This window comes from Apostichopus japonicus, chromosome 23 (assembly GCF_037975245.1).
Source record: "Apostichopus japonicus isolate 1M-3 chromosome 23, ASM3797524v1, whole genome shotgun sequence".
Classification (NCBI taxonomy): domain Eukaryota; kingdom Metazoa; phylum Echinodermata; class Holothuroidea; order Aspidochirotida; family Stichopodidae; genus Apostichopus; species Apostichopus japonicus.
Window position 1 is genome coordinate 8,843,430 of NC_092583.1, and position 21,762 is coordinate 8,865,191.

At 39.8% G+C, this 21,762-nt stretch overlaps 2 protein-coding genes across 2 annotated transcripts; both read left to right on the forward strand.

Annotated features, from left to right (window-relative positions):
• Nucleotides 1-1,501: 1,501 nt before the first annotated feature.
• LOC139964885 (echinoidin-like) lies at nt 1,502-10,768 on the forward strand. Its single transcript, XM_071966942.1, has 3 exons — nt 1,502-1,682; nt 6,390-6,531; nt 9,352-10,768. Exons 1-3 carry the CDS (start codon nt 1,573-1,575, stop codon nt 9,646-9,648), a joined length of 549 nt encoding a protein of 182 aa, XP_071823043.1. The 5' UTR covers nt 1,502-1,572; the 3' UTR covers nt 9,649-10,768.
• A 1,029-nt stretch (nt 10,769-11,797) lies between these two features.
• On the forward strand, nt 11,798-19,908 carry LOC139965066 (uncharacterized). The gene is made up of 6 exons (XM_071967249.1): nt 11,798-12,660; nt 13,916-13,983; nt 14,865-16,089; nt 16,506-17,305; nt 17,626-17,842; nt 18,801-19,908. The coding sequence occupies exons 2-6, from the start codon at nt 13,925-13,927 to the stop codon at nt 19,440-19,442; spliced, it is 2,943 nt and encodes a 980-aa protein (XP_071823350.1). The 5' UTR covers nt 11,798-12,660; nt 13,916-13,924; the 3' UTR covers nt 19,443-19,908.
• The last annotated feature ends 1,854 nt before the right edge of the window (nt 19,909-21,762 follow it).

The following is a 21,762-nucleotide window of genomic DNA, read 5'->3' on the forward strand; positions in this document are numbered from 1 at the left end:
TACACCCTCTGAAACCCAAATGCACTGTATGTACCCAACTCCACCCCTTTTTATTAAGTTTTACTGTTACAACCTGAAAATAGAAGGGTTAGTATGGCTTGCCTGGAAGGAATATAAAAAGCTTGCTGTGTATTTCACGTTAACGTCACACCCCCACTCCAACCTCTAGCTACCGCCCGAGTTAGTAAGAACAAAGCAGCCTAGAAAGACAATCAGCTAACGATGTTACATAGTCATTCACTGAATTCGTATATTGTTGAATGCCACCTACATTTAGTAATTAATCACTATAATCTTTATGGCCTCCGACCAGATGGCTTTGAAAACTAGTTATGTGTACCACATTTATCATTAACCACTAATGAGCAGATGCTTACAGCAGAAGAGGGAGAGGGAGAAAGGGGGGGGGGAGGTGGAGAGACAGGTGGAACGAGAGGTGGAGAGTGAAGGAGGGAGAGGGAGGTGGAGAGAGGGCGGGGGAGGGGGCAGGGAGAGAGAAAGATGGAATGTTACATCAACGAGCATCAGCGAGTAGTTATAAGCATAAGTTTCTTGTATATTAAATAAACCAAGAGACCTCGAAACCAAGGGCGTAGGAACCGGGGGGCTTGGGGGGCGCCAGCCCCCCAGTGAAAAATATGGGGGGGGGCGGAAGTATCGTTCCGCCCCCCCCCACTCCGCAAGTCAGAAAACCCCTTTTTCATTTCCAAATGAGAAAAAAATCTCATTTGAACCACCAAATTGCATCTAAGGCCAGGTGAAAATGCAAAATTCTTTACAAAATGGAGTGGGTGTTGAATTACTATATTGCACCAAATTGCATCTGAGGCCACCTGGAAATGCAAAAAAATTCCAAAGGGGAGGGGGACACCCCCTCCCCTTAGACCCCTCCCCCAGGCGGGCCATCAGTCTTCAGCCCCCCCACTCAAAACTACCTTCCTACGCCACTGCTCGAAACTATGCAAACGTTGTTTCTTTGGTACTTTGTACTCGGAATTTCAAGTACTCGATATAGGTACTTGGCTACAACACTGAATGACACCGGTAATTATCTGCTTTACGAAGATAAATAATAAATAAAGAACTACTGTTAATACTCTGCACTGTACTATGGAAAAAAACTACACACTGGTTCACACTTTCTATCAGACAGATGTTTTCAAAGCTTTTGACCAAACGTTACATTTTAAATTTCGGAGTATACATTGACAACTATAAGCGAACATTTCGGAAGCAAAATATTTGAAAGAAAAAAATCAACGACTACGTTATAAAAGGAAAATATTAGTCATGAAATAAAGAACCATCTGAAATCTAATTGCCTTGGTAATGGTTATTCACGAATAAAAAAATACTCAAGTCATTATAATATCGAACAACCACGTGGTTGGGGCGAAACTGTTGACATTACGAGTTGAACTAGTACTTTGTTAATATTTAACAACAAGGGACAATTTAGTAGAAAGATTTATTACGCATTAACGAATAAATAGGGAGACATAATTTCACCGAGTTCACTCATCGCTTGACGGCACAAAGCGAGCTGTCTACTATCTCTTAGAAAACTTCACGATGGCGCTTAAGTTACTCCTTATAGTCAACCTGCTGGTCGTGTTCTGTTCCGTGGGTGACGGATGTGACTGCCCCACGTTCTGGACTCCATGGGGGGACAATTGCTACAGGTTAGAATTTTTAAATCCATTTCTCAGTTTTCCATTCATGATTTCGTAGAGATTGTATATAAGCAAGGCTGCAACCACATATACCTGTGGTTTAGGGAGGGGTGTGGTGGGGAGGGGATTACCCCCAGAAAACAATCATCCCCTTATCCCCTTCCTCACCTACTGGCATACGGACCATTCAAAAAAAATACCATATAGCAGGGCGGATCCAGGGGGGGGGGCCGACCCGGCCCCGGCCCCCCCTTTTTGGAAATCAGTTGCGTTTTTTATGTGGGAGTATACTTCAAATTCCTAATAGGCATAACTTTGTGAAAGAAAAGCCTAATATATATCCAGCTGCTCTTCCCTGAGACGCGATCGTTTTTATTCCAAATTTGAAACTAAGGCAATTATCAGGCCTACGCGACATCACGTATTAATTAGATACGTCTCAGTACTATAGTGCTGACTATTACTGTCAGGGAAAATCAATGCACAGTTAGCAAGTATATCATAATTATCTGAATGAAAGGGGTGTAGGCGGTTTTACACTATCTAACGCAACGTAGTCGCCAAGAACCTGAAGTATTTTTAAGGGAGGGCTCGAGGAACATGAACTTATAGCATGCTCCTCGTGGTGAAACATAATTGCACCTATTAGGTGAATTGAGTGTACTGTTAATAGTAGGAGAGACTAGTGTAGGTTCTTATGACCAACTAGACCGGTTTCTGCTCTCAAACTTTATAGGAGGAGCTTCATCAGTAGTAGCCTTTGAATATTTTATATTCGGCCTGGGCGTCTCGTTCTCAAAATGCATCTATTTTCTGTGCACGAGTTTTTATGGACTCATATAGTGCAGCTATAAGAGCATCTAAAAGAGATTCGTGTGAACCTTGAGAGTCAGCTGATTCTTCGTTAGTATGAAACCTTGAGTTTATAAGTAAATCTTTGAGATTTTGGGCCCTTTTGTAGGCTAGAATCGGTTCTTTTGGAAACAGTTTGGATAATTCCGCGTGCAGGGACGTAGCGAGCGGGGGGGGGGGGTGTCTGGGTGTCACACCCCCCAATAATTTGGTCGCTGTCGGCAAATTTTGGGTCTGTCGGCAAAAGGAGAAAAGGTGAAGAGAGCGGAAGGGGAAGAAAGAAGGAAAGCTGAATAGAGAAAAGGAGAACGGGAGCTTCTTTATCGGTTATTTCGATTTTCCAGTTCTTCATCTGATAAACTCATTCACCAATCCAATCACCCGACGCCTGCAAGTTAAAAACCTCTCGGCAAATAACTGATAATGTCACGGCCGTCAGCATAGCTACTGTAGCCAGGCTCAGCTAGACGAGTGCCAGAATCGCCGGCAACTCAGTGAAAGAAATGGAATTAAAGGCTTCCGTATAGGCCGCAGCCCATGAGTCGTGCTATCGTGTGACAACGTGTTGTTATTATCCTCTGTTCAAAATGACGTCATCGCAGATGTCATTCGTTCTCCGTGGAAAACTTAAGGACACGGCTCACGAATTGTACACAATTTTTAACTTTTCTCGCTTGTATATCAATGAATGTTGTTATTTCTCATTACCGGAAAGTTTTCTGAACATTTTCATCACAAAGTTTCACTATTTCAACGATCGGTGAAAGAGAAAACACAGTTCGATAATTGGTCCCAATTAATTCTTCTTCTGCCGACTGCCATAAAAATAATATCGAAATGGAAATTCTACGGTGCCAAATTTGACTTAAAATATGCACCAGATTGCATCTAACGACGTTTCAAAACTAAAAGTTTTCCAAAGGGGAGGGGGACACCCCCTCCCATTAGACCCCTCCCCCATTTCAGTCACATCTTCCAGATCCGTCGGCAAATCAAATCCTCCAACCCCCCCCCCCCCAACAAAAAAAAAATCGCTACGCCCCTGTCCGCGTGTTGCGAGATTAAGTGTCAATGTTTCAAAAGTACATTTTTCAAATGCGTGGTCTTGATATGGGGTGTATAGGTTAGCTTGAACACCATTGGTGGTTCCTTTTGTTTAGGTTTGGTAGTGAGGTATTGCCCACGGTTTTCAAATTTTATGCCTTTCGTGGCTGAGGCAATTTCCTCTTTCTTATGTATGTATATGTGATCTTCCCGCAAGCAGGAACTCGCGAAAGAAGCCATTGAGGCTTATAGACTCGCAAGCTGACCGAAGCCAATCTCTCGGCACACATTCATTTAACGTCCATGTCAGGAAGTTGTTATTGAACAACACCCTTGCCAGACGACACACATTGCTGTCGGCGGGGAATCGAACCGGGGATCTCATGACTGGGATCTCACGACTTATAGTTACGGAGTAACAGTTTCTCTGTGAACGCATTCTTTTTCTGTAAGAAATCAGTCTCATTGTTACATAGACGTGCGTATCGTAAGACTTCCCTTTTAATGAAGCCTTTAAAAGTGGCAAGTGGGTGTGCAGAGTTTCTGTCGAGGTATTGGAAGGTTTCCGTGGGTTTGGTGTAGACTTTGGTGTCGAATAACCCATTGGTTTCAAACCTTGGACCTTTGAAGATTTTCAAATCTAGGTATGTTACCTCGGTGTGTAATATTTCTACCGTAAACTTTAAGAAGCGGTGAATTTCATTCAACCTGTTTACTAGTTGTTCAAATCCCTGAGGTGAACCGTCGTAAAGCAATAGAATTTCATTTCTATAGCGGAGCCATTTTAAGATTTTATTATCTGTCGGTAAAATCTGGTTTTCCAGTCTATGCATGACGATATCACAGATTTCCGGAGAGGCTTGGTTACCCATGGCGCAACCGATCTTTTGTAGATAGAATTGGTTATTGAACTCGAAGCAGTTTCTTGTTAAATATAAGTTCAATTAGTTTGCGCATGGATATGGAAGATATTTTATTTATTCCATATTCGCTTTTTTCCGCCTTTTCATAGACTTCTTGACATATATCTAATGCCTCCTCTTGGGGAGTATTGGTATACATGGCGACGACATCGAGTGTAGCAAGTACTACTGCTTTTGGTAACGGGGTGGCTTCCACAATTTTCAGAATGTGATTTGTGTCTTTCACATAGGTGCTTTGTTTTAATACAATAGGAAGCAAGAAATAGTCCACAAATTCCGATATTTTTTCGGTCGGTGATCCGTTTCCGCTTATTATCAGGCCCTCCCTTAAAAATACTTCAGGTTCTTGGCAATTACGTTGCGTTAGATAGTGTAAAACCGCCTACACCCCCCTTTCATTAATAAGTATATCATAATTATCTCATTGAATATATCTTGTTTTATGTTTTTTCTTGGGGTGAATCTGGTGTCATAATTTTCGCGCAAAAGAAAAAACGAATCGACGCAATAATAGTGTATCCATTGTACATGCACTGTTGAGCGTTGTTAAATATGTGTCTATCGAGAAAAAATATGTGCACAAAAAAGCGTGTCTGCAACGTTTCTGGTTTTTCTAGTTTTTGGCGAAATGTTTCACCATTTTGCATCTAAGCACTTACAATTAACCAAAAATTTCCAAGGGGGAAGGGGACAACCCCTCCCCCTAGACCCCTCCCCCAGGACGCAGATCACTAAAGTGCTACCATCTGGATGTCGGCCACCCCCCTTTCTCAAAATCCTGGATCCGCCTCTGTATATAGTGTTCAGTAAATATAAATATTAGAACTTGTGTAGGCAGTGTTACCTAACAGTCGAAAGTACAAAGTATAGCACCATTATACAAAACATTCTAAAGGGTGGGGTGAGCGTGGGGTTGGGGGGGGGGGAATTGCGGAAGACACCCGTCCCTTAAACCGCTCGCTTGGACGGCTATAACATCTTACCCCCTCAGCAAGTATAGAAATGGTGGTTGCGCCCCTGACGAACAAACAATAAGTAGTTAATGCTACCAGTCGCATAAAACCTGAAGGTAAAATGTAATGCAAACTTACCCTCAAAATTAACAAGTGAAACTTCTTTGTCATCCTTTTCCTTTGTGGAAGAATGTACGTCATATGTCACGTGTCTTAAGACATTATTTAATATTCGCGTAACACAGTATGTGATCAACATGTAACGTGATGTTTTTTCCTTTTTCTCAAATCCTTTTTTATCGTTTCATAAATTTATGTCCATGCACTCATTAATTTTTTGGTTTCAATTTAATGGAAGTTTTTGTTCCATTATAAACCTATCATCCAATGCGGTAGTGACACACTGTCTTTGTTTTTTTTTTCACTACGAGTAGGCTACTTTTGGGTTAAATGAATAGTTTTTAGGTCAATGCAGTATACTAATTAACTTAGCGACTCAGTGATACATACAGAGGATTCAAATTTAATGCTGCATATAGTTTTCATAATAATTTTACTGGAATCCTTCCATGCATGTGCTTACGAGAATCAGATCCCCACCTCATATTGCCCGCCCCTGTTTCTCATCAAATAATGTAACCTTGCATACCATATTCGACAGTGGCGTAGGAAGGTACTTCTGAGTAGGGGAGGGGGGCTGAAGACTGATGGCCGGCCTAGGGGAGTGGTCTAAGGGTAGGGGATGTCCCCCTCCCCTTTGGAATTTTTTTGCATTTCCAGGTGGCCTCAGATGCAATTTGGTGCAATATAGCACACTTCAACACCCACTCCATTTTGTAAATAATTTTGCATTTTCACCTGGCCTTAGATGTAATTTGGCTGGCGCCACCCGCCTCCCGGTTCCTACGCCCTTGATATTGGATCATAATTATGTCTTCATACAGATACTTTGGAGCTAGAGTATCGTGGTACGATGCGAAAAACCATTGCAGAACATTTGGGGGCTGTGTCGATTTGGTATCCATACACTCACAATCAGAACAGGACTTTGTCTACGATTACTGGAAATCTCTTCGAGAAGAAGATGTAAGTATAACCTATAGTTCATGCATGCTGAATACTAATAGCAGTGATAGAGGTTGGATGATAAACGGTAACTATACACGATGGCTAGCGGACAACGGGAAGCGTATTTTTCCCCAGGACAAACGTGGGCATCGGTCAATCAAATCCCTGGATTCCAAACATGTGACGCTTTTTTAAAAAATATGTTCTGAATCTTTCCTGAAAATTCCTGAAAAACCCGAAACCCACGTTCGTCCTGGGAAAAACAAAACGCCAACGCAGCGGGAATCCCATGTCTCTCTGACTTTGATCCGTGTTATAGTTTCTTCTTCAACTACAGTGATATTTCATCGATGACTTGATTAAATTCAGCCAGAATGGGATCGATGTACATTTGTAAACATCTTCATTGTAAAAACGCTTGAAATATGACCTTTTTTTCTTTCTAGATATCGCATAATCCTCTAGTATGTATAATTTCTCTCAATAGGTGAAATAATTCATGAAGGTGTTTGAAAATACAAAACTGATAATTTCCTTCTTCCACTGCATAAATTTAAGCTGCTTTCGTTCAGCCTGACGAGACTAAAATTGCGTTCGAAAAGTGGTTACGATTTGACTTTCGAACACACCAATTCGAGAGTGTCTACAGGTGCAGCAATATACGTAGGTCTATGTATGATAACAAATAGTTTTCCAACTGGCGCTACAATTTCAATTATATATATGTAGATCCGGCTTTAGGAATCACAAATGATTTTCGAGTTGGTTAGCATCATGTTTGATCCCTAGAGAAAGGCAAAATATGAATATATACAGGCGCGTATCCAGGATTTTCTAACCCGGGGGGGCGCGAATTACTATCTAAGCGGAGCGCCACCGGTTGGCGCGCAGCGTACAAGAAAATTTCTGGTTTTGATACCCCCCAGATCACCGGAAATGGCACTTCTCGGGCTTGAAAATGACCAACCAGATGTACACTTTTGCCTGAGAACCAAGTATTTCCCAAAAGTTTTTTTTTCCATCCATAACCTTTTTGAAGATTGTCACCAGTCACACATCATGTTCGACCTGATTGCATGTCCTATGGATCATTGCTTTTGTAGGTGATGCTACGTCACGGCCCACAATATCCCAAAGCCCCAATTTTCAAGGTTTTAAGCCCATTATTTGTTGAGAATTTGAAAATTCACATTTCTCGTGAATAAAATCACTTCAAAACATACCCATAATGTTGCACAAAATTCAATCTATGGACAACCAATATAGAAAAACCTCCTTCAACCCCTAACTTACAGGTCAAAATTGCACGAGTAGAGGAAAGTATGATGAAGAATGTTGGTGAGGAAATTTTCGAAAATTCCGACACAGTTAATTTATTGGTGTACAAATATTAAAACCTCTTATAACGGCTATTATAAAACTTGGTTGAAGGAAATGAAAAAATCGCAGATATTTCCTTCAACCGAATACTACACACATAGGCGTAGGAGGCGGGGGCTCATACTGAAAGAAAAATAAATTGCAATGATGTAGCTAAAGGAAATGAATAGTTTAAAAAATATCTCCTTGATAATTAAAATAAAGTTGTAAGCTTGGCCGACTAATTCGACATTACTAATGTAAAAGAGAATTTGACATAATTGGACCTCCATGCTTTTTCTCCATGATAAGACACTCGTTGTGTACAGCATCCCGCGGTATACTGCGCAATTTCCTCGGACCGTACGGTACACGATGGCATGCGATGTAATAAGCGATGCTTACTTATATATGATATTGACATTAACATGTTGAACGCGCGCGGAGCGCGCGAAAAACTTTAGGTTATATTTTTCGGGTAAATCGTTACAGCCTCCCAAATCAATTGGGTTACTATGACTACACACATCGACAGTTTTGAGGCTGTTCATCCTGGAACCTCGTTTTTCATGCTCACTGATATGATGTGATATCTGCTGTTTGCTTTACAAATTCGAACAGGCGCGTACGGTAGCGAATATACTTTGCCAAGGGAGGGGCGAAGCCTGTAGGCAAACTATCTAAGCGTAGCGCCACCACGGGTTGGCGCGAAGCGTACAAGAAAATTTTGGCCAAAAATGCCTCCCAGATCGCTGGAAATGACACTTCCACTGCCTTGTAAGTTGCATCTAAGCATTTTCTATTTTGAAATTACAAGCGATATCATAAAACAAATATGCTCGGGGGCAGTCGCCCCTTCCCGAAATGCGTCATGTTCCCCGACGACTCGGTCGAGTTCGAGACCAGCCACAGTTGGTTTCATAGCACAATTGTTTAAGGCGTCCATACACACACACGCGTTATGGTAGACCATATATAGTATTTATATAGATACATTAGTGAGAGAGGAAAAATGGAAACGTCAAAAATGGAGTTGTTGGTGAAAGGTGTAGGGTGAGGCGCACGCCCCTTCCGACATCCTCGATACGTCACTGGCTACCCTGTGTATATAATATGGATCAGCGCTGTAATGATGTCACTGTTCCTCTTTCTCTTCCCGGTGTCTTGGCGTATTTCTTCTACTCCCTCCTCCTTTTTCTCTCCTTTTTCTTTTTCTTTTCCCTTCCTTACCCCTCCTCTTTTCCCCCTCTTTTTCCCTTTTTCTTCTCTTTTTTCTTCTCCTCTTTTTCTAACCCGGGGGGCGCGCGCCCCCAACGCCCCCTGGAAACGCGCCTGTATATATATATATATATATATATATATATATACACACAGAAATATTCAGAAACACTCCCATATACGCCTGTGTTGGAAACCTTCATACCTTCAGCCCTCACAAGTATGGTTACGTCAACGATTTCCTATATCTTAATTTTTCAGACAACCTATCCAAAACCTGGAATGTGGATTGGTCTAAATGACATCGAGCAAGAAGGTAGTTTTGTATGGTCGGATGGCACCTCGTTGAATTACAGACATTTCGACACGGATCAGGAAACGCAAGATGGTGACATTTACTTTCTTTGGGATGTGCATAACTCAAAATGGAATCCCAAGGGTAAATGGCATAACCACCTCAACACCCCAGACTGGTACTTCCAGTTTATGTGCAAAATGTCTCAGGAAAGTGGAGAACAACTCAGAGAAGCTGAAAAATGTCTGGCCAATAAAACTTGAAATGACTTAAAATATTAAAGTCGTTTTCAAATTGGCTTAAGGTGGAGGGAACGCTACAGTGCATGATTTCATAATAAGTTAGACCCCTTTCTTTGTTTTTGGTGGTGGTTTCAATAAATGAGCAGATCTGATATCGTTTTACTGCTGCCAAGACTTACAAAAGCAAGGTTTGTTTTTGCAAGGAATTGTAAAATTTTCTATAGATAAGAACTCTGAATGCAAATTTGATTGGGCAGCAGAACGGTATCTTAGAGGGTCGTACTACAGCGTATGACGACTTTAACTATGATACCATTTATGCAGTGATTATAACTTCACTTGTTACCTTGATGAACATGTAGCAGGGACGTAGCCAGGGGAGGGGGACAATGGGAGCGATCGCACCCCATTGAGTACCCCGATAAATAAAGTTTAACTAGAAGCAGGAACTATCATTAAAGTCCTCTTTTCAGGTTGAAGGAAGCTAAGCGATCCTTCTCAATCTTTCCCCTGAAAGTTCGTCTGCTACCTATTAATACAATACTCTTATTATTGTTTATTTCCAGCAACGTTGAGGGCATTTTGGGTAAATACTGTCTTTGTACATCATGGCGCTCTTTTAACTGTAATAATGCCCCCTTTGTGAGAAGTGCCCCTTTTAAAATTCTGCTCCCCCTTTCAAATTTCTGGCTACGTCCCTGACATGAAGTAACCGCCACCCCCCCCCCCTTCTACGTCCACCCGAACTCACCCCTTAAAAGAAGCAAAGGAACAACACTGAGGAACGCAACTCTAACATTAAGCCTTTACATCAGGTGGCCTAAATATACTAAACTTTTCAATAATGAAACGAGTTATTAATCGGGGTATTACTGGGGCGGGCGGGGCGCGAGGAACACTTCCCAAGATCTCTTAGCCACAAAGATAGTTCAGTCAAATTTAATTCTTGAGTTTTTTTTAAAGGCAACTTTACGATTAAACAATGGAGCGGGGTAAAAAAGGACCACATTGTAATGTATTCATTAATCTTCGTTATGAAATCGTTTATGATTTGGGAGAAAATTCATAGAGACAAGTGAATATATAAACCATTCTATTGTAAACGTAACTTAATATATAAACCATACTATTGCAAACGTAACTTTTGTAATTGTCTTAGTTTGTGTGTTTTTTCTTGGGTGGGGAAGGGTGGGGTAGAGGATGGGTAGCATGGGGTTTGATATGGATTTGGGGAAGGGAGGGGGGGGGGGCGATTTTGGGAGGGGACGAGAAGGTGCATGAATGCATAACGTCGGTTCTCAGAGTTACAAATTGCAAGTAGATCTTCCCTAATTCGCTCATCAGACTAGTAGTTTACCATGCAGGAGCTATACGAGATTGTATACAACTGTTACGTAATGTAGTAATACACGACGCGCTGTTGCAAGACATTGATTGCATCAATCTATTACATTCACCATATCCATGTACTGCTTGCTCTGTTTGATCATAGTGACGACCTGTTACAGTATCGACGACCGGACAAAAATCACTTTACGATACATATCGATATACGATATATATATATATATATACATATATATATGTTGATACTAGATGAGACTAGTGGAACACTAGTAGTTGTAACTCGGAGTTTCACGCTTTATAGCGATCTTCAGAGAACCAGTTGTCTGAAGATCGCTATAAAGCGTGAAACTCCGAGTTACAACTACTAGTGTTCCACTAGTCTCATCTAGTATCAACATATATTCCGCTCTGTCCAATGGACATAGAGCACTCTGCGCCAAGATAGACGCCAACCTACTCTATACATATATATATATATATATATATATATATATATATATATATATATATATATCTATATAAGTACATGATCTTTGTAGTATATATTGTCCATAAAGTTAAAGTGTAGCATATATGTTATCACTTTAACCGCCGGGCTTCCTATACTGAAGGAAAGTCTTGGAATGCGGTAGTCGAGTGACGTAGTAATATCTAAATATTGATCTATCATCAATTTTAATTTTCAAAACGAATAATAAAAAAAAATAAAAAAACGATCTCAAGGCTCATTCAAGGCCTCGTCCGTATCAAACAACTTGGCATATTTACTGTATATGGCATACTAGAATCCGCGTCTCTGGAGTAAAAGTTACATTTCAGAACAGTTTCAATTTGAAGTCGAGAATAATTAAACACTCCTCAGACCCCTCGCTTCACTTTTTGTCTGTTTAAGATGTATAGGAGTCATCAGATACTTGACTTCTCACTGAAAGTGAAGCATTACTGTATTTTTTTTTGCCGTATTAGGAATATTTTTATTAGGTGGATAGTAAGGCTGCATATAAATTGGGATATTCCCGTCTGATTCTCCAATGGTTCTTTCTACATCCCTTATATCTCCTTAGAAACATTATTTCCTGTCTTTAAATCATAATGAACATCAAAATCTTGCTTGAGTTCTTGTTTAATCCAACTGTTACGGTTCCTTATCTATATTACGAAGACAAAAACTAAGTGCCATCGTAGAAATACGGCAAAGCAGCTTCACGAAACGAACGGCCAGATCAAACGAATACGCGTGCGTATAAGTGCAAGTTGGCTCCATCATTAAGTGTTTACGAACGCGATGCAAGAAATAAAACTTGCGTACACAGACGCGCGCGTGTACTCGCTTCACTTTGTTGTGTGTAAGACGTAAGAGTTATCAATCTAGCGCTTTTGGCGTTACGCAAATTCTTTGGGTTGTACATGATACCGTCGCTCCATCCCAACCACTGATTAGGCTTTGCTACTTAAGGCATGTTATATGATGCCTTTAGTGCGTTCGAGCGCGCAAAAGTCAACGCTTTCTTCACGCAGGTTTACTGACGTCACATAGGCATAAACTAAGAGTATTGTATTCCTTGACAACGGTATCCTTCAGTTCAATTTGCCTAGCATCACGAACACATAGTACTTGCTTTACCTAGCGAATACAGCGATTTATTTCCAGAAACTGGAACCCACTGCTTCAAATTCATATTTCTGGTGAGTATACGTTCTCTTTAAATCAGTTTGATTAGCGTTTGCTTACAGAAAGTAATAATATTTACTGTATTTGCCAAGCATTGCTGCATTACGTGCAGCTATAGTTTGGTGTAATGAATTCCCTATAGTTATAATTCTGAGCTTGCTATTCATTAAATTTGATATGGACACCCAGCGGCGTAGCTAGACTTCATTCTTTCGGGTGTGGGGAGGGGGGGGGGGCTAAAACATTTCCAGGGGCAGGCAGAACCTAATTCCTGGGAAAATATTTTATAAATAGTTTAGGGGGGGGCGGGGTTTTCATCCCCACCCCCTTGTGAATGGGTAAATGATATGAAACCAACTATATAAACGTCAGCACTTCGGGATAATGAGTTCATTGTTTCTTGAAGATGGTACTATATAGTCACCTGGTCGACGGTATATGCGGTATATTTCAATTCATTAATAAAACCATACATAGAAAATAGACATTTAGCCCTATGTCATAATTATATCATTGCAATATTTAATGATACAATTATTTAAACAGTCCTTAGAAATCGTTAGTTTTATTACATTAATCTCCCTTCGAATAACATTATGCAGTTACAAATACTAGTATATCTAAAGAAAATATGCTGTAATAATTCAATGGCAAGTTTACCCACACTACATCCTAGCCAAGTTAAGCTTATCCTAGCCTACATAGGTATACGCTTAGAAGGCCTATAGGCCTACATCATGCAGCTCGAGGGTAGCGTAACATAGCCTTGCATAGAAAAGCCACCAATCCAGACAAGTTTAACCTCTAGTTGTCGCATAACCATGTATTACCTACAAGTCGGTCTAACATAGCACAGAATAGTATAGCATATCATAGCATCGTAATTTCAGTTCAGCTATATTAAACCGAACCTAGCATAGCATAACAGCTAACAATATGTTTACTTTGCATAACCTAACAACAACTTCGTCATTACTGGCCTTGTCTTTCCCGAGGTCTTGACTAGCTATCGCATATCGAAGAAAATGTAAGACTCAAATAGCCATCCTCATGACGTAAGGACTAAGATGTGGGATGTCCTCCATTCAACGCCTCCAATGCGACCCCTCACGAAATCAGTCTTCTGTTGCAAAGCAACAACCCATACTTTGTTTAGATTTTTGGTTCTCATGAAATACATACATGAAACACTCGCAATGTATATACAAGCTATCTATATATTTATATAACACAATTTTATGTTTGTAAACTGTTTTTTTTAAATTTCAGTTGGTAACAATGTTATCCAGACATATGAACGAATTCCAACACCAGCAAACCCAACCGGCTCTTCATAGGTAAATGGAGTTAATTTATGTATATTTAGCATTAATGGTATGCGCATGAGAACATTGTTTACTGTATCTAATTTTGATTTTTTATTGTATATTACATCGACTGTTTACTGTGTATTTTATCAAATGTTGACTGTATATTATACTGATTGTTTTCTATATATTATCTCATTTGTTTCATATATATTATACTGATTGTTTACTGTATATTATACGGGTTGATTACTATGCATTACACCGACTGTTTAATTAATATTACATTGATTGCTGTACATTATATTCATTGTTTACTGTATATTAGATTAAAGTCTGTATGAAAATTGGCTGTGGAATGGAATATCCTTTTTTGATGAGTAACTCGTCCAGCCAATTTATTGCATTTCCATAAGCATATGCGAAATTCACATACGTTAAAATATTCGGTTCTTGAATAATTATTTATCCGTTACCCGTTCATTGCAAGAAATACATTGTAGTGGTATTGAGGAGCCTTGTGTAGTTACCTAAGTAAACTTAATGGGAATTGGTAGATGTTTATATACATAACGTTAGCAATGGAACGCATTCCAGTGTGGTGTAAGAAATGACATACTAGGCTACTCTAATGATCAGTATCCTTATGGAATTATTTCCCGCTGGTTGCACCTTTGACCCTGCGTGTGGGCAGGATGACAATTTAACATCGGTGACTCCGAGCAAAAAGTCACAAAACATACTCAACACGTGACATGGAGCTGTACCCCCCCCCCCAAATAAACAACACACATATAATATATGTATATTTAAATAAAAAGAATGTGATTTTATCAAAACGAAAAAAGAAGTTGCTGATAGTTTCTACATTTTGACATGGTTAATTAAGACGATTCTATTTCATTTTATAGACGCTCGGTTTGGAAGAAGGTCGTTTCGACCTTGAGCTGTTGTGGCTATTCTCGATCTAATACTTACGAAGTTCCGGACCAGTATGAACCAAGACCTTCATCAGTTTCCATAACTTCATCTCATGGATCGAGAAACAACTCACAGCAGAGAGTTGGTCATGTGACCGACAGGCAAGGGAAAAGATCCTCACCCTTGACGACGGAAAGCTTTCAACCTAATTGCGGCATTACCAAACCAAAGTCGCCGCTAAACGCAACACCAAAGGTCCAACGGAAGGTAAAACCATCTTCCATCTCAAGAAAGCGTCAGACCTCTCCAAAGAACAGAGAGGTCACTCTAATCCAGCTCACCAACCCCCTGGTAAATAAAGGGCGCCCTCGTCTCACCAACCAACCAGAGACGACCACACTACGATGCCAGTCACGTGGTATCAATCTGAAAGATGTTTCGACCATCATCAAATATGCAAAGTCGATCAGCTTTCATACTTTACAGTCTCTTTCACCAGACGGTCAAGAATCCTTGAATGAAACAATTAAACGGCAGAAATCCTTCATCAAGTCTTTTGTAAAGTGTCAAGCAAAGACTCCATGCCACGCCGTCGGGCTTGACCAGGAGTTTGATCAACGCCATTTACAAATACTGCCCTCTTTATGCCGTCAGGCAGTTCGATCACCGGTAGTACCTCAGGCGTTAGCTCTCCAGCCTCAATCATCCTGTTTAAGACTTCAAGATCAGGAAAACAATGTAAACTTCAATTGTTCAAAAGATGTGACCCTAGCACACGCTACCGCCTTACCAAAACCTTGTGACGTCAGCCATATTCCACCAGCAATTGACCTAGTCAATGTACGCAACGCACAGAATAACGGGAGCATCAATCACATCATCCAAACACCCATTAAACCACATTCATCAACCAGAGCCAGAAGCCATAGTGAGCAACCTTTGAAGCTAACACCTCTTCATGCACCGAGAGAGTTAGTCCCAGGCCAAGAGTCAAAGCTAGCGATCAACAAACAAGATGGCGATGCCTCACGAGTGGATGGGTTGGTAGCAAGCTCAAGGAGCGAAGTGGAACTAGACGGGTATGCAGCCAAAACACATAAAGTCCTGATACGAAATGTCAACATTGCGCGATATCCACCAGTATCAAGAAATGAGTTACCCTCGGAGAAAGCGCCTTTGATACATCCAAATGTCAACTGGGCACAGCCACGAAAGGTATTCAGGCTCACAGATAGTAATTGTAGAAATTTCGATGAATTATGTTGCAAAAAAAAAAGAAAGAAATCCAGGAACAAGAGGAAAAACAAACGATAAGAAATGAAACAAAAGACATAATGACTTTCAGACGTGGATTTCGTCGATTATTTTTCACATCGAATGAAAATTGGTTAAAAATTTACATTGTAACACCAATAGATTACACTAAACAATTGCAAATGTTTAAAAAGAACAGTAGTCCGTATTAGCTTCATGATTTGTCCATTAAATTTATTTTAATTCAACCCATTTCATAATAGTAGCATTACGTTAGTTCACAATTTGAGTCTTCCATTTTTATTATCGGTCATCTGTAATTATCTGTCGATCTTTTAATTATATCTGGACAACTTGTTTGTCGATTACTCTTCCAGGTTGCTATTACCAAACCTGTCACATTTAACACCGATACAACGGCTGAACCAATTGAGGCAACGGCTGAACCAGTCGCGGCAACGACTGAACCAGATGAGGGAACGGCTGAACCAGACGAGGCAACGGCTAAATCAGTCGAGGCAACGGCTGAACCAGTCAAACCAACGACTGAACAAGTCATAGCAACGGCTGAAGAAGTCAAAGCAACGGCTGAACTACTCAAAGCAACGGCTGAACAACTTGTTTGTCGATCATGGCTGCAGTTTGCTATTACCAAACCTGCACAAATTAAGACCGAAACAACGACTGAACCAGTTAAGGCAACGGTGGCTAAACCAATCAAAGCAACGGCTGAAGAAGTCAAAGCAACGGCTGAACTACTCAAAGCAACGGCTGAACAACTTGTTTGTCGATCATGCCTGCAGTTTGCTATTACCAAACCTGCACAAATTAAGACCGAAACAACGACTGAACCAGTTAAGGCAACGGTGGCTAAACCAATCAAAGCAACGGCTGAACCAGCCATAGCAACGGCCGAACCAGTCGAGGCAACGGCTGATCCAGTCGAGGCAACGGCTGAAGTAGTCAAAGCAATCGCTGAACCTTTCAAGGCGAAGGCTGAACCAGTCAACGAAACGGCTGAACCAGTCAAAGCAATGGCTGAACCAGTCAAAGAAACTGTCAAGCCAATCAAAGCAACGGCTGAACAAGTAAATGCAAAGTCTAAACCAGTCCAAGCAATGACTGAACTAGTTTTGATCAAGCATACGCTAACTCCAGACAAGAATGTTGTTGTGAGGTGAGCAAAATGTTCTGAAAAATCTAGCTAAATGTTTGTAAGGATTTTCAAAATCTTTGTTGCGTGTTACTTGCCAAGTCAGCATTAACTTTCTCCGTTGTCTTAGTAAGGGTGTGTGTGGGGGGGGGGGAGGGGTTGGGGGTCTACAATAATGACAAACAATTAGAAAGCAATAAATAATGTTTTGCTTTACTTTATTTCACTCATCTCATTTTTTTCTGATTCTATTTCATATGGTATACTTGATCTTGATGAGAAAGTATAACTCCTTCATAAACGTTGCATATAACAGCTTCTAATAATCTATTTTCATTCATTAGGAAAACAACAGCAGCAAAGCTACAACATTTATTTCCAGAATGTGAGTTGCTATTGCAAAGTGATCTTCAGCATGTTTTACATCCAACCACAAACAACCCGATAACCCTTGGCAAAGGAGCGTTTGGAGTAGTAAGACTAATGAAAAACATCAAAACTGGAAGGCTTTGTGCTGTGAAAACCTTTCAAAATCATCTTATGAATGCGAAAATATTCAAGGTTAGCAAAGCGAAAAAATTTAGTTTACCAAACTTGATCTCATACGGTACGTCAGAGTTTTGTGGCGTGTTTTCTCTGACATCACGATTATGACTTCAGTTTACGGCTTCATGGCTTTATTAATTAATTAATTTATTTTGTATATCAAATTGACAAAATATTATGGCATCGAAACTATCATGTCTTTGGTAACCAAGAAGGTGTAGGAAATCTTATCTTTGTAATAATTTTTCGTTATTACATATATAATCTGAAATGATATATACTGCAAACGAATATCAAGAAAATAACTCATTTAAAAAAAAATAGAAATAGAAATAAGTTATTAAATAGATCATTAAACATTCAGTTTAAATGTGATGTGTCTGTTAATACTTGTAACAAAGATAATTTATAACAATAATTTTTGAAATGAATAAGATTGCGATCTCGGTAGTTTTAGTTTTCAAAATAAACCATACAATTACCCCCTTTTCATAAGGGCCCACATTTTAATGTAAATGTAATGTAAATTAAAATCTTATATAGCGCACTACGCGCGATGCATCTGTGCGCTTTACAAACTATCTAGAAAATACAATGCCATAAAACATTAAATAGAAAAAACAGTAAATACATATACCATCTACAGAAATATACAGGAATATGAGATAAAACTATTAAAAGTACTGGTGTAGCGTAAAGCAATAAAACAGAAGATAAATTTTACTTTCTGAATCTTCAATTCTCGTCATCTGCTGCAGGAAAGCTTCATCAGAAACCCTAAATTTATTTAAAAGGATATTTTTCTTGTGCGTTCCTTATAGATCCTTACAAAGTTCGAATTCCAGTTTAGTAAAAAGGGAAAGAAATATGAAACGAATATCAAAGATTTGTTTTTTGTCCGTATCTTCATCTTTTCTTTACTAACTGTGTAATAATTCTTCATCATTAACTTATTCTCTTTTCCTTTTGACAGGACGCAAAGGTGGAGGTTCAGATGTTAACTAAACTACGCGGTTTAAAGTGCGTCCCAGAACTGTTCGGTATTGTACCAGCAGAGGGGAACACCGGGGTTCCTTCTGTCGTTCAAGAATTTATCGGTGACCAAGACACTCTCATGACATGTACTATTAAAACCGCTATTCGCAAGAAGATCTTTTCTGCTGATATTATCGTTCGTGTTGCTCTGAGCATCGTTAAAGCCCTCATTGATGTTCAATCACGAGGAATCTGTCACTGTGACCTTAAACCTGACAATATAATGCTGATGCCTGAGCTTCAAGGAGGGCAAGATCCTTATATCAAAGTCATCGATTTTGGAAGAGCAGTAAGCACGGCTAATAAGCCAAAATACGAACATCTCACACCAGAGAGGCAAGGTGAGGTCCTCCAAAGGTCCGCCCACATCGCCCCGGAAGTAGTCCTAGGGTTATTGCCATACAGTGAAAATTCAGAAATGTATTCATTAGGTAAGATCTTCATTAGAATGGCCGGAGACCGATCTAAATATTTGAAAAAGATTGGCAAAATGTGCATGCATGACGATTTTCGTCAGAGACCAACGATGAAGAAACTCAAGGAGGAACTGACGTCATATATAGGGAGGAAGCAATGCTAGACAATGACGTCACATGGATGGCATCCGGCCGAGAAACTATATGAAAACTAAATAAACAATGATTATCGTTTAGAGGATTTTGCCTTGTGACGTAATGTTTCACAGAGTTCCGCCGTGTGAAATCAACTTTTACAAAAAACATTTTTCGAGTAACGCTGAGATATGATATAGCGCCCTCGATTAGTTCCAGCAACCTCGAGAAAAAACGCGACACGTGAGGGATTCTTTGGAGTCCATTTACGTCAACGTCCATATTTTTTAGTTAATGTCCTGTCAATTGTGTTCTTCAAAGTGCTCATTTTTTGTACTATATTAACGAATGGATCTATACGCTGAGCAATATTTCTCTTTCAAATAAAAACCTTTTCAAACATAACTCAGTTACGTTACAACATGAAACGAAAACAATGAAAAATAAAGCAATGTTTAACAATGACTAAAGAAACTATAAACTGAAATAAATTTATATAATTAAGAATAAATTGATGATCTTTCATTTATTGTATTGTAAATATTAAGCCATAACTACAATTTGACCGCAATCATAGCTCCGTTATCTTCAACGACCCCCCCCCCCCCATCTCACCCTTGCCCCACATGGACACTACCATTGGCTAGTGTGCTGCTAAAATACGAACTCACATATGGGTTTGACACGGTGACCGCATCGAATGAAAATAGAATAGCAATGATGTGCGGCTAGCAATGCTGGAGAAGGGTTGGCCTTAGGTTTATTTTGCGTACTAAACTGTATTGTTACAAAAATTATTACTAGTTTTCTCGTGTAACCCTTTTTTTATAAAAATAAAAAAACTTTCCGACTTCGGCGTAGCTTTACAATACTTTGCAGTAAACAGAATTGCCAAATTACTGCCAAAAATGCCAGAATGTGAAAAGACAAACATACGACCTGTTTTTCATTGTGCACTATACTATAGAGGGGATTTTTTAGTGACGGAGATTTGACGGCTTAATACAAAAATGAGTAGAAAACTATCTGCAATTTTAGGTCAAACCGACATTCCCCTACCATTCTGTGCCGCGAAGATATGAACAAAATTTAAAAAAATGATTTTGGTGATATTTTTGAAAATGCATCTGGCAACTACAGAATGAATGATGTCATCAAGGCAATTCAAACTTAACAAATTTCGTTTGTTTTTTCTTTACAATATTTCGACCATTAATCCACAGAGGAAGATAATAAAAACTACAAAAGAGATGCATTTTGATGGCAGTTCAAACACAAATAATATTGGCAGCTCAAGTAAACATTCCAAATGTATCGGGTTTAAAGTATAAACCAAGATGATGATTATAATAGCCTAAGTTAAGATTTGAAGAGCATCTGCCATAATGACATCACAGACCACCTACTGTGATCAATGTGTATGGGGGAGGGATGGGGGGGGGGAGACTGGGGTTGACTGATTTAGGTAGGGGCAAGAGGGCTAGAGGCGAATGAAGGATTTTATACACGAGTGGATGTCCTGGTGTAATTTAAAGCTGACTCCTATGTTTGGGAGTTTGAGGTCATTTCCCCCACCCACCAGAAATAAATACACGTAAAATAATTCATTCGGAGGCATATTTACACCATAAATTAGATCTACATCAGCCGAAGAGTAAGGGCTTGCCAAAAAATAGTTTATGTGAGTATGAAAGAGAGAGAGAACGAAAGGAAGGGGGATGGGGGGGGGGGGGTAGGGGGTAGCACAGCCGTTGCATTGGTCCAAATTCTTCACTGGCTGAATGAACAAAATCCTTTTTTTCCCCGACTGAGCCACTTCCCCCCGACTCACGATCGGAGGTGTCCTTGAAAGAAAAGGTAAGGAGATCTGAGCTCGCCTTCAAACAATAAAACAAAAGCCCCCACCCCCAACAAACAGAAGAGATACAGTAGCTGAGACAGTAAACAGCTCATCAAACTTCTTCAAGTGACAGATTCAGCTCTGCATTATAATTATTGTTTTTTTCTTCAAAACTGGGATTTTATTGTGGTACGGCACATTATATTATTTAAATTCGGAAAATTGTTAAAAAATATATATATTAAACAACGTCATTCGTGAAAATTTCAATTAACTACATACATGTTTTTAACAAAACAAAATTAGGTGATAAATATATTCAGGCGCGTATCCAGGATTTTCTAACCCGGGGGGCGCGAATTACTATCTAAGCGGAGCGCCACCATCGGTTGGCGCGTAGCGTACAAGAAAATTTCTGGTTTTGATACCCCCCAGATCACCGGAAATAGCACTTCTCGGGCTTGAAAATGACCAACCAGATGTACACTTTTGCCTGAGAACCAAGTATT

Bases quoted from the DNA above. Each gene is read 5' to 3' on its own strand.
- LOC139964885 (XM_071966942.1), top strand. From the start codon at position 1,573: ATGGCGCTTAAGTTACTCCTTATAGTCAACCTGCTGGTCGTGTTCTGT. The intron at 1,683-6,389 runs GTTAGAATTTTT...GTCTTCATACAG, and splicing joins TGGGGGGACAATTGCTACAG to ATACTTTGGAGCTAGAGTAT. The intron at 6,532-9,351 runs GTAAGTATAACC...TTAATTTTTCAG, and splicing joins AATCTCTTCGAGAAGAAGAT to ACAACCTATCCAAAACCTGG.
- LOC139965066 (XM_071967249.1), top strand. From the start codon at position 13,925: ATGTTATCCAGACATATGAACGAATTCCAACACCAGCAAACCCAACCG. The intron at 17,306-17,625 runs GTGAGCAAAATG...TTCATTCATTAG, and splicing joins GACAAGAATGTTGTTGTGAG to GAAAACAACAGCAGCAAAGC. The intron at 17,843-18,800 runs GTTAGCAAAGCG...TCCTTTTGACAG, and splicing joins TGAATGCGAAAATATTCAAG to GACGCAAAGGTGGAGGTTCA.